This window comes from Pan troglodytes, chromosome 12 (assembly GCF_028858775.2).
Source record: "Pan troglodytes isolate AG18354 chromosome 12, NHGRI_mPanTro3-v2.0_pri, whole genome shotgun sequence".
In the NCBI taxonomy this organism is placed as follows: Eukaryota; Metazoa; Chordata; class Mammalia; order Primates; family Hominidae; genus Pan; species Pan troglodytes.
In genome coordinates, this window is record NC_072410.2 from 54,237,614 (window position 1) to 54,249,994 (window position 12,381).

General features: G+C 37.5%; 1 protein-coding gene across 7 annotated transcripts in view; it reads right to left on the bottom strand.

Annotated features, from left to right (window-relative positions):
* APLF (aprataxin and PNKP like factor) overlaps positions 1-12,381 on the bottom strand; it is a 111,460-nt gene that overhangs the window by 74,094 nt on the left and 24,985 nt on the right. For all 7 annotated transcript variants that reach the window (XR_010149109.1, XM_016948662.4, XM_063789028.1 and 4 more), the window contains exon 3: positions 2,004-2,176. Coding sequence is in view for 6 of the 7 variants with exons in the window: in XM_016948662.4 (XP_016804151.1) it covers positions 2,004-2,176 (173 nt within the window). In the remaining variant the exon portion in view is untranslated. The remainder of the gene's footprint in view (positions 1-2,003; positions 2,177-12,381) is intronic.

Consider the following 12,381-nt stretch of genomic DNA (forward strand, 5'->3'; position numbering starts at 1 on the left):
TCCTTTGTAGCTTCTTACTAGTCAATCCCCTTGGAAACAACCATTGATTACATTTCTATTTAACAGATTAGTTTACTTATTACTGAACTTAATATAAATGTAATCATATAATAGACACTTTTGTGACTTGCTTTTCTTTTGGATTTTCTAAATACAAATCATGTCATGTGCAAATAAACACAGTTTTACTTCTTCCTTTCAAATTTGATATATTTTATCTTTGTTGTAGTCCCAATCTTAGGGGAAGAACTTTCAACATTTCACTAATAGGTTTTTTGTAGGAAAAAAGTTTCCTTCTTTTTCTTGTTTTCTCAAAACTTTAAAAAATCATGAAGAGGTGTTGAATTTTGTCAAAATTATTTTTGAGCATCTATTAAAATGATAGTTCTTTAGTCTGTTACGGTGAATTGCTTCGATTTTTATACGATAAACTAACCTTGTATCCCTTGGACAAGCCCCACTTGGTAATAGAGTATTATCCTTTTTACATATTGCTGGATTTGATTTGTAAATACTTTATTATGAGGAATATTGGTCTGTAGAGTTTTGAGGGTTTTTTGTAAAATCTTGTCTGATATTAGTTTCTAAATTACAGAAGCTTCATAAAATGAGTTGGGAAGTATATCCTCTTTTATTTTTTGAGAAAAAAGAATAATATTGGCATTATTTCTTCCTTGTAAGTTTAATAGAATTCATTAGTGAAGATCCTTATGGGAAATACTTAAATTATGAATTCAATTTTTAAAATGAATATAGAATTCATCAGATTTCTATTTTTCCTGCATCAGTTTTGTTTTTTAAGAAATGTACCCATTCATTTTAACTGCCAAATTTATTGGCATAAAGTTTTACGTAATATTTCCTCATTATTCTTCTAAGGTCTGTAGTATCAGTAATGATATCCCCTCTTCTACTGTTGATATTGATAATTTGTGTTTTCTCACTTTCTTCTCAGTAAGCCTTACTACAGTTTCACCAATTTTATTAATCTTTTCACCAAACCAGCCCATAGCTTTACTGATTTTATTTTGGCCATTTTCTATTTCACTGACTTCTAGTTCTTACTTTCTTTTTTTCTATTTTCTTTGGGATTAATTTGCTTTTTGTCTATCCTCCTAAAGTAGAAGCACAGATCACTGGTTTTACAGATTTCTTCTCTTCTAATACAGGCATTCGACTATAAACTTCCCCCTAAGGGCTAATTTAGCTGTATCTCAACAAATTTTTATGCTGTTTTCAGTATCACTCTGTTCAAAATGTTTTCCAATTTCCCTATGACTTCTCTTTGACCCAAGGGTAATTTAGAAATGTGTTATTTAATTTCAAAATATTTGTATATTTGTGTAGCTATTTTATTGTTAATGATTTCTGACTTAATACTATTGCTATCAGAGAACATACTCCGCATAATTCTGTCCATCTACTTCTATAAGTCTAGTTTATCCATTCTATAATTTAAAAGCTGAAATGAAGCCAAATAATTTTCTGGCTAAAAAAACTAGTGTATGAATTTAAACTGTAAGCCAGACATCAGTATATTTATTCTAATACCTCATTTCCTCAGTTTCTCTGTTCTATATTTTCTGCTATTTTTATAAGAAAGAGGAGTTAGACAAGTGTAAGTCAGAAGTTAATACCTTAATAAAATTCAAAAAGCTAAAAAAATGAGGAAAAGGTAGTCAATTTCGAATTAACTATATTGAATACTGTTAGATGGAAAATACATTCTGAATACAATGGTAAAAGACACCACCTGTGGGAGCAACTGCTATCAACGCATAGTAAGTTTCCAAAGTCAAATGTTTTCTAGAAACAGATACACACATGCATGTGCACAAAACACACACATTCAAAGGCATGCACACACACACGCGTACACACACATTACACACCTACTCTATCTCCAGTTTAATGGTTTCTACTGGTTCCTACCGAAGGATTTTTGATGGCTGAGGAATTAGATTAAAAATAACATTCTTACTCTCATTTCATCAAGCACTTACCTTAAGGTACACTGCATTTCCGCTTCAGAGGGTATAGAGAGAACGCGGAAAATGTATTTGTCAACTAACAAAGAAAAGCTGTCTCCAGGATTCAAATAGCACCACAGATTTGGCTTCAATGGTAAGAGGTGACTCTTCTCTGAAGACTGGTAAAAACATGGATTTGTGTGTATCTAACAAATTAAAAAAGAATATAATTAAATTTAAAAAAGAATATAATACAATAATGTTGTAACACAAAATTACAACAAAAATACAATTAAGTATGAATTCACAATTTTGGTATCAAAAAAATTTAAGCATAAACTTAGACTTAAAAGTTTAATAAATCTAACTCTTATAAGTACCATAATTATTATTTATATATAAAAGAGAAAAGAAGCTACGGTATACCTCCCATTTCTCCAGGACTCAAAGGAAAAAAGCAAAGTTATCAACTAACTGGTTAAGAGTCTTCTATTTTGCTTAATAGAGACAACTAGACATCACAAGAAGAAATATGAAAAATAATTCTTAGTATGGAGAAACTGAGTCCCCCAACTTCCATATCCGAAATGCACTAATTTCCTGACAATGGCTAGTTTCTTTACCATTTATTTTCTCCTACTAATTTCTTATTACAATTAAAAAATAAGAAACTACAATGCTATGGTTTGAATGTGTCCCCCAAAGTCCATGTGTTGGAAACTCCAACCCTAAGGCCAACAGTGTTGACAAGTAGGACCTTTAACATGTAGGTCATAAGGGAAATGTCCTCATGAATGGATTAATGACATTATCACAAGAGTGGATTCATTATCTCGGGAGCAACTTTGTTATCTCGCGAGTGGGTCTGTAATAAATGCAAGTTTGGCCCTCTCTTGCTCACTCTCTCATGCATGCCCTCTCTCCATGTAATGCCTTCCACCACGTTATGATGCAGCAAAAAGGCTCTCACCAGATGCGGCCCTGGCATTTTAGACTTCCCAGCTTCCAGAATGGTGAGCCAAATAAATGTCTGTTCATTATAAATTACCCAGCCTCAGGTATTCTGTTATTGCAGCACAAAATGAACTAAGACATATAGGAAGGAAGATTCTAATCAAATCTCTCAAGCAAACAACACAGCTTTCTTTCTACCTCCTGAAAGAGGAATTGTCTTATTTGTTTAAATGAAACTCCCACTATCAAGACCATCCACATTCAAATCAAAGTAGTAAACAGATCTCAAAGTTAGAACTATTACAATATCCACTATTTTATATTATGTTTGCCACTATTTCCATGTTAGCAAAGATAACAAGAGTTGCTTCAAAAAACAAAAAGGACCTATTATGAGGTGCCTTAAAAATTCTAACTAGATTCAAGCTAAAATTGGCTCTTTCCATAAGTCAAATAGGCATTTTGTCATAATATCACTGGGTTTTTAAAACAAATAAGCTTTAGGATATGACAAAGCAATCTACATAATGCAGATCTTTGGTGGCTTTTTTTTAAGTACAATCTTATAGAGAGCACCTATCTCTATTACCCTTCCTTCTATCTATTTCATCAGTTTAAATGAGACTTTTTCTGGAGACATCACAGCAAAGTAATTACCACCCTGGGAATGGACATATGCTGAGCAATAACAACCACAAAAAAGACACATCTTTGAAGCTAGAATGAATATAATCCACCTAGTTCTGACCATTCAATTTCATAAGAATCTGGCCATACATCATATTTCTATCCTTTAAATCTGTGTTACAAGAAAGCAGTAAAATAAAACTTGAAGATAAAGAGCAGAGGTAGAAATTTAAAACAGAGATGACACAAATTTGGTCAGCCATTATTTTATTAGTCAAACTATATACAAGATTGCATAAGAATGGAGATGCAGTGTGATTTATGCAATATTGTATTCCTAAAAAGAGTAGTGAATGTTTGATTTTTAAATTCAAGTTACAATTTAAACAATGTTTAGAAATCTTTCACCATGCTAACAGCCACTCCTAATTTCTCTCTCTCAAAGCTGTCCTCTGGCTCTTGGCAGGTTGAGCTTTTGAGTGCAACAAGCACATGACAAACTGACAGGCTCTGAGCTTGTGTCCGCTGCTGAACTTGGGAATCATGCCCTGTATTCCTCATCCTTTTGGGCAAAGGCTCCCTTTCCTTGAGTATGTCATGGTCATCAGAGTCAGGAATGTTGAACTAACAGGAGAAGCAAGAGTCAGAACAGGAATCCACATAGCTTTGGTCTGAACTCTGAATATTCTTTAAGTGAGGCTTGCTTCTGATTATAGGCTAAGACCATGTTCTTTTCATTCATGAGCATGTTAAAACTTCAGATGAGTCTCTAAACAACGTTAAATACTGACATGGTCCCAAACTTACAAAGGCTAGGATGTTAAATACAAAGGCATAACATTGTAAGAGTGGAAAAGGTAAAATACTTAAGGAAACTACATTTCTTTACAAAAGCATCACAAACCCAAAGATAACGCAATATTCTGTTTGAGTATGTTTTCCTCAGCGGAAAGCACTTAATATTTAAATTATAGTTGGTTAAATATTGGCAGTCAGCAAATCCAGCCACAAAGAAAGTGAACCCATGAGTATGGTCCATGATCATCTCTTCCTTTTCCTAAAACTGTTCATACAGGAGATTCCGAAATGAAGAGTAAAAATGACACTCAAGTCTAATGTTTGATCCTCTAACGTAAACCTAAATTCATATTACTCACTGAATAAGTTAAAAAATCAATGTCAAACTACATATACTCCAACTAAAATGCTACACGTACATGAAGTCCAAAAAGTAGCTTTTAAAAAGTTACAAAGTATACAAAAACCTAACAATATTAATAAACAAAAAGGAAGATTACACACCAAAAAATTAGGAATGAAAACAATGGCATAATTACATAAAAAATAAAAGCTTTGAAAAATAACAGAATACTGTAAATACTTTATAGGAATACATTTGTAAATATGGCCAAAAGAGACAATTACCTAATAACGCCAAACAGATTTTTTTAAAGTATGTTTACGTGTATGTATGTGCAGCCTGTTTGAAAGTATTTATTATTTTTTTCTTTTTTTGAGACAGAGTCTTGCTCTGTTACTCAGGCTTGAGTGCAGTGGCATGATCTCTACTCACTACAACCTCTGCCTCCAGGTTCAAGCAATTCTCGTGCCACAGCCCCCTGAGTAGCTGGGACTACAGGCGCCCGCCACCACAACTGGCTAATTTTTGTGTTTTTAGTAGAGATGGGGTTTCACCACATTGGCCAGGCTGGTCTCAAACTCCTGGCCTCAAGTGATCCACCTGCCTTGGCCTCCCAAGGTGCTGGGATTACAAGTGTGAGCCACTGCACCTGGCTTGAGAGTATTTAATTATTAGAGAAAGGAGATTGAGTTGGACCTGTAATATTTCAAAAGTACAATCAATAATTAAAAATCTTTTCAATCCCTCCCAAAACAAGACCCCAGTGGATTTAAAGATTTTTCTGAATATTCAAACTTTTCTTGATATCACAAAAGGGTTAAGGATTCCCAACTGCTTCAATGAGACAAGTTTAACTTTGATTCTAAAAGCAAACAAGGGCAGAAAAAATATTGGCAAACCCAACCTCACCATGATTAAAAGATATAACTACCTACATGAGAGACATTGTTGGTGTATGCCTTTTAACAAATTCATGAGATTATAAATTAAAACTTCAACAGATCATGCTATAACTTTAGAAGTGGTGCAAAGGATGCATTATCCCTGCAAAAAATGAAACTAAAATACAAATCAATTTCCTATAGCTTTCTCTTAGAGTTATCATTAAATATTAAAGAATGATAGATGTATACCCCCAAAAAGCACCTTATTTTCAGTGTTTTGTTTGTTTGTTTAATTTGGAAAGCTTTTTTTTTAACAAAATAAGTTGAGGAAAGGCTATTATTATAGGATTTTCCAGATATTTCACAAGTACAATTTTAATTTCATGAGAAGAAAAACAATCTCAATTCGGGAACTTTGAGCAATAAAAAAACACAACCACCCAAAGACGTATATTTTGAGGGTCAATAATAAAAGGCAAAAAAGAAAAACTGCAACTTATAGAGCTACTGCCTCAATCATCCATGACCCCAAGTGAGTAAGATTTTATTAAAATGAAATAAAAGCACTGACAGCTATGAATTCACCCTGAGGGCATAACCAATCACTGGTGATACAGTCATTTACAAAGAACATCATCATCAGTTTGCCTTTGTAATGTCTTTTCTCCCCGCTGATACTAGGCTGTAGATTAAATTTAGATGAAATATAAAAAAGCTAACATCATCTCCTCATGAGCTAGCATCATCTCCTCATGCACTATTTCCTAGAACTGCTGGAGAGCTACAGCATTTTTTGTAGGAGAAATATTAGAGGGAAAAAAGGCAGAAAGTCATCCAATTTAAAAGTACAAATTAGTAATTGCCCTAATTGCATTCAACTCTCCTTGTCAAAGCTATTTTTTTATTTGGTGGTAAGTTTGGATTTCCAAGTTAAAGAAAAGCAGAAAAACATTTAATCACTTAAATATAATTTGGGGCATGCAGTATACAGAAGGGATCATCATACCAAAACATTTGCTATATTCATTTATGTAATTTTACAAAGATTTTTAACTAAAATTTCCCTCTTGACATTTTATTACACTTGTATAGATAACTTGCTTTAGTAGATCAAAGAATTTGTGACTGATCAGGGAACAGAGAATAAGTGATATTTAACAAACATTAAGATAAAATGAATGAACTAGAAGTCACTTGTCCATCTCATTCTGATTTTCAAGATCTTTAAACTTCCATTAACAATTAAAATCAGTGTTAGAAATTCTCTAAATGTCTTTAAATTGCACCTTGTAGACAGTGCAGCTACAATAAGCTGCTGAATAAATACATCAATCTATTTCAAGATAATGGGCATTTTATTAAACTATATTAATATAAACATGGTTATTAGCTAGTCTGGTTTCTAATGTGCAACTCAAGTCTTCAGTCCATTTTTCTACTGGATTTTTTATTTTTTTCTCATTGATTAAAGGCATCTGTCATATGTTTTGGATAGCACTCCTGATATAGTTTGGATATTTGTCACTGCCCAAATCTCATGGTGAATTGCAATCCACAATGCTGGAAGTGGGGCCTGGCAGGAGGTGCTTGGATTATAGGGGCAGATGCCTCATGGCTTGGTGCCATCTTAAAGATAATGAGTTCTCATGAGATCTGGTCATTTAACTAATACAGAGTGGGCACCTCCCACACTGTATTAGTCTGTTTTCACCTAAGACTGGGTAATTTATTACAAAAAAAAAAAGGTTTAATTGACCCACAGTTCTGTAGCCTGTACAGACAGCATGGCTGGGGAGGCCTCAGGAAACTTTCAATCATGGTGGAAGGCAAAGGGGAAGCAGGCAAATCCTATATTGCTGGAGCAGGAGAAAGAGAGAGAAGGGGGAGGTGCTACAAACTTTTAAACAACCAGATGTCGCGAGAACTCACTATCATGAGAACAGCAAGGGGGAAATCCAATACCACCATGATCCAATCACCTCCCACCAGGCCACTCCTCCAACACTGGAGATTACAGTTCAACACGAGATTTGGGCAGGGACACAAATCCAAACCATATCACCCTCCCATTCTCTCTTGCTTGCTCTGCTTTCAACATGTGATGTGCTGGTTTCCCTTTTGCCTTTTTCCATGATTGTAAGCTTCCTCAGGCCTCCCCAGAAACCAAGCAGATGCGGGCACCATGCTTCATGTAAAGCCTGCAAAACTGTGAGCCAATTAAACCTCTTTTTATAAATTACCCAGTCTCAGGTATTTCTTTATAGCAACACAAGAATGGCCTAATACAGAAAATTGGTACTGGAACTGGGACATTGCTATGAAGATATCTGTAAGTGTGGAAGTGACTTCAGAACTCCCTAACAGGCAGCAGTTAGAAAAGTTTGGAAGGCTGAGAAGAAGACAGGAAGATGAGAGAAAGTTTGGAATTTCTTAGAGATTGGTTAAATGACCAAATGATCAGCAAATTTGTGACCAAAATGCTGATAGTGATATGGACAACGACGTCCAGTCTAAGGAGGTCTCAGATGGAAATGAGGAACTTATTGGGAACTAGAGCAAAGGTCAAGTATGTTATGTCTTAGCAGAGAGCTTGGCTGCATTTGGTTCACACCCTAGGGATCTATGGAAGTCTGACCTAAAGAATGATGATTTAGGGAATCTGGTAGAGGAAACCTCTAAGCAGCAAAGTGTTCAAGAAGTGGACTGGCTGCTTCTAACAACCTGCACTCAAACGCATAAGCAAAGAAATGACTTAAAGTTGCAACACATATTCAAATAGGAAGCAGAGTGCAAAAGCTTGATAAATTTGTAGCCTAGCCATGTGGCAGAGAAATAAAAAGCTTTTTCAGGAGAAGGATTCAAGCAGGCTGTGAAGCAACCACTTGCTAGAGAGATATGTGCACAACTAAAAAAAAAGTCAGGCTGGGCACAGTGGCTCATACCTGTAATCCCAGTACTTTGGGAGGCTGAGGCGGGTGAATCACCTGAGGTCAGGAGCTTGAGACCAGGCTGGCTAACATGGCAAAACCCCATCTCCACTAAAAATACAAAAAAAATTAGCTGGGCGTGGTGACACGCGCCTGTAGTCCCAGCTACTTGGGAGGCTGAGGCAGGAGAACTGCTTGAACCCAGGAGGTGGAGGTTGCAGTGAGCTGAAATCACGCCACTACACTCCAGCTTGGGTGACAGAGCAAGACTCCATCTCAAAAAACAAAAAACAAACAAACCAACAAAAAAACAAGTTCTAATATCCAAGACAATGGAGAAAAGGCCTCAAATGCATTTCAGAGACCTTCCTGGCAGCCCCTCTTATCACAGGCCCAGAGGCCTAAGAGAGAAGAATGATCTCATGGGTTAGTCCCAGGGCCCTGCTGCCCTGCATGGCCTTGGGACAGTGCTATCCATATTCCCACTGCTCTGGCTCCAGCCATGGCTCAAAGGACCCCACATACAGCTTGAGCTGCCATTTTGGAGGATGCAAGCCATAAGCCTTGACAGCTCTCACACGGTGTTAAGCCTGTGGGTGCACAGAGTGCAAGAGTGGTGGATTCTTGGCAGCCTCCAGCTAGATTTCAGAGGATGCATGGAAAAGCCTGGGTATCCAGGCAGAAGCCTGCTGCAGCGGCAAATTCCTTACAAGAGAACTTCTACTAGGGCAGTGCAGAGAATAAATGTGGGGTGGGAGGTCCCACAGAGAGTCCCCACTTGGGACACTGCCTAGTAGAGCTGTGAGAAGAGGGCCACCATCCTCCAGACCCAAACATAGTAGATCTACCAACTCCAGCCTGTGAGAGCAGCCTCAGAGGATGTACCCTCCAAAGCCAGAGGGGTGGAACTGCCAAAGGTCTTGGGAGCCCACCCTTTGCATCAGTGTGCCCAGGATATGGACACAGAGTCAAAGATTACTTTGGAGCTTTGAGACTTACTGACTGCCCTAATGGGTTTTGAACTTGTGTTGGGCCTACAGACCCTTTGTTTTGAAACAGGGATGTCTACCCAATGCCTATACCCCCATTGTTTCTTAGAAGTAAATAACTTTTGATTTTACAGGCTCATAAATAGAAGAGACTTGCCTTGTCTCAGGTGAGACTTTGGACTTCTCAGGTAATGCTGGAATGAATTAAGACTTTGGAGAATTATTGGGAAGGCATGATTGTATCTTGCAATGTGAAAAGGACATGAGATTTGGGTCAGGTCAGGGGAAGAATTATATAGTTTGGGTGCTTGTCCCCACCTGAAACTCATGTTGAATTGTAATCCACAAATGCTGGAGGTGGGGCCTGGTGGGAATTATTTTAATCATGGGGGTGGGGATACCTCATGGCTTGGTGCTATCTTCCAAATAGTGCATGAGTTCTCGTGAGACTTAGTAATTTAAAAGTGTGTGGCTTAGCAAAGACATGGAGTCAACCTAAATGCCCATCAATGATAGACTGGAAAAAGAAAACGTGGTATATATATACCACGGAATACTCTGCAGCCATAAAAAGGAAAAAGATCATGTCCTTTGAAGGGACATGGATGGAGTTGGAAGCCATTATCCTCAGCAAACTAATGCAAGAACAGAAAACCAAACACTGCATGTTCTCACTTATAAGTGGGAGGTGAATGATGAGAACACATGGACACGGAGTGGGAAACAACACACAATGGGGCCTACTAAAGAGTGGAGGGTGGGAGGAGGGAGAACATCAGGAAGAATAGCTAATGGATGCTGGGCTTAATAGCTGGATAATGGAATAATCTGTGCAGTAAACCACCATGGCACACATTCACCTAGGTAATAAACCTGCACACCCTGTACATGTATCCCTGAACTTAAAAGTCGAAGAAAAAAAAAAGTGTGTGGCACCTTCCCCTCACTCCCTCTCCCTTGCTCCTGCTTTCAACATGTGACATGCCTATTTCCCCTTTGCCTTCTGCCATGATTGAAAGTTCCCTAAGGCTTCACCAAAAACCTAGCAGATGATGGCACCATGCTTCCTGTAAAGCCTGCCCATGAGCCAATTAAATCTTTTTTCTTTTCTTTTTTTTTTTTTTTTTTTTGAGACGGGGTCTCACTCTGTCTCCTAGGCTGGAGTACAGTGGTGCGATCTCAGCTCACTGCTATCTCTGTCCCCCTGGGGTTCAAGCAATTCTCCTGCCTCGGCCTCCCGAGTAACTGAGATTACAGACACCCACCACCACGCCTGGCTAATTTTTTTTTTTTCTCTTTTGGGACGGAGTCTCACTCTGTCACCCAGGCTAGACTGCAGTGGCATGGTCTCAGCTCACTGCAAGCTCCGCCTCCTGAGTTCATGCCATTCTCCTGTCTCAGCCTCCTGAGTAGCTGGGACTACAGGCACCCGCCACCACGCCTGGCTAATTTCTTGTATTTTTAGTAGAGACGGGGTTTCACCATGTTAGCCAGGATGGTCTCGATCTCCTGACCTCATGATCCACCCGCCTCAGCCTCCCAAAGTGCTGGGATTACAGGCGTGAGCCACCGCGCCTGGCCACGCCTGGCTAATTTTTGTATTTTAAGTAGAGACAGGGTTTCACCATGTTGGCCAGGCTGGTCTTGAACTTCTGACCTTAAGTGATCTGCCCGCCTTCACCTCCCAAATTGTTGGGATTAGAGGTGTGAGCCACGGCACACAGCCTAAATCTCTTTTCTTTATAAATTACCCAGTCTCAGGTATTTCTTTATGTCAATGCATGAATGGCCTAATTACATGTGCCAATTACATGTGTTTCAAATATCTTCTCCCTGTTGTAGTTATCATTTTCATTATAGTGTCTTTTGATAAACGAAGTTTCTTATTTTAATTTCATTGGCTTTTACCAACTGTTTTTATGGTTCATGCTTTTCATATCCTGTTTAAAAACCCTTCCCTACTCTAAAGTCATAAGGGTTTTTCCCTATATTATATTCTAAAAGTTTTATAGTTTGACTCTCACATTTAATCTACCTGGAGTAGATTTTTGGGTCTGCAGTAGGGATCTAATTTTTTTTTTCCAAACAGATAACTGTCCCAGTACCATTTACTGATAAAAACTCCTCTTCCCCACTGATACGCAATGCTAGCCCTGGCCCAGTCAAACTTCCACATACATAAGTCCAAATCTAAGGTTGCTTTCAGTTCTAAAATATTATTCAACTGAAGGCACTAAAACTTCTTGTTAAGACAGATCATCAATTAGTTGTAACTTGAAGACATTTTTTTAAAGAAAAGACACCCAATGCCAAGAGAATCCTGACTTCAGAAACATAACAACAACAACAAAATACTACAGAGTTCAAAGAACCTGGGCTCTCATTCCCATTCTAGAATTTGCTGAGTATTTAAGATCAGACGTTCTCCAGAAGGCTATGACATTCTAAGTTGTCAAAAAAAGGTACTCGAAAAAGGATAAAAAAGATCTACCTTTCTCCCATGTCTAAACATCACATTTATGGGAAAGTTGACAAAATTACACTAAATAATATTTAAAAGATCATAAACAGAGGTATAACTTAAATAAATCATTCCAAATTTTAGTTTTATATCTAGTGGTCATGAAGAATTTTTGCTCTAGCTTCTAGTATTATTTCTACTACAGTTTTGTGCTCAAAAGACACCTGTTAATGTCATACATAGTGGTTTTATGATCTGTGCACCATCTAATTAAAGACCCAGTAAAAGTGAAGAGTATTTTAAAAAGGAGCCTTTTTATAACTGAACACTGCTAAAATCCCACATAGAAATTTGGCTCAGTACATACTGGATAAAATTTAACTCAAGGTAAGATTTTCAACTAATAAAATCACCTTTAATTTGGGCAT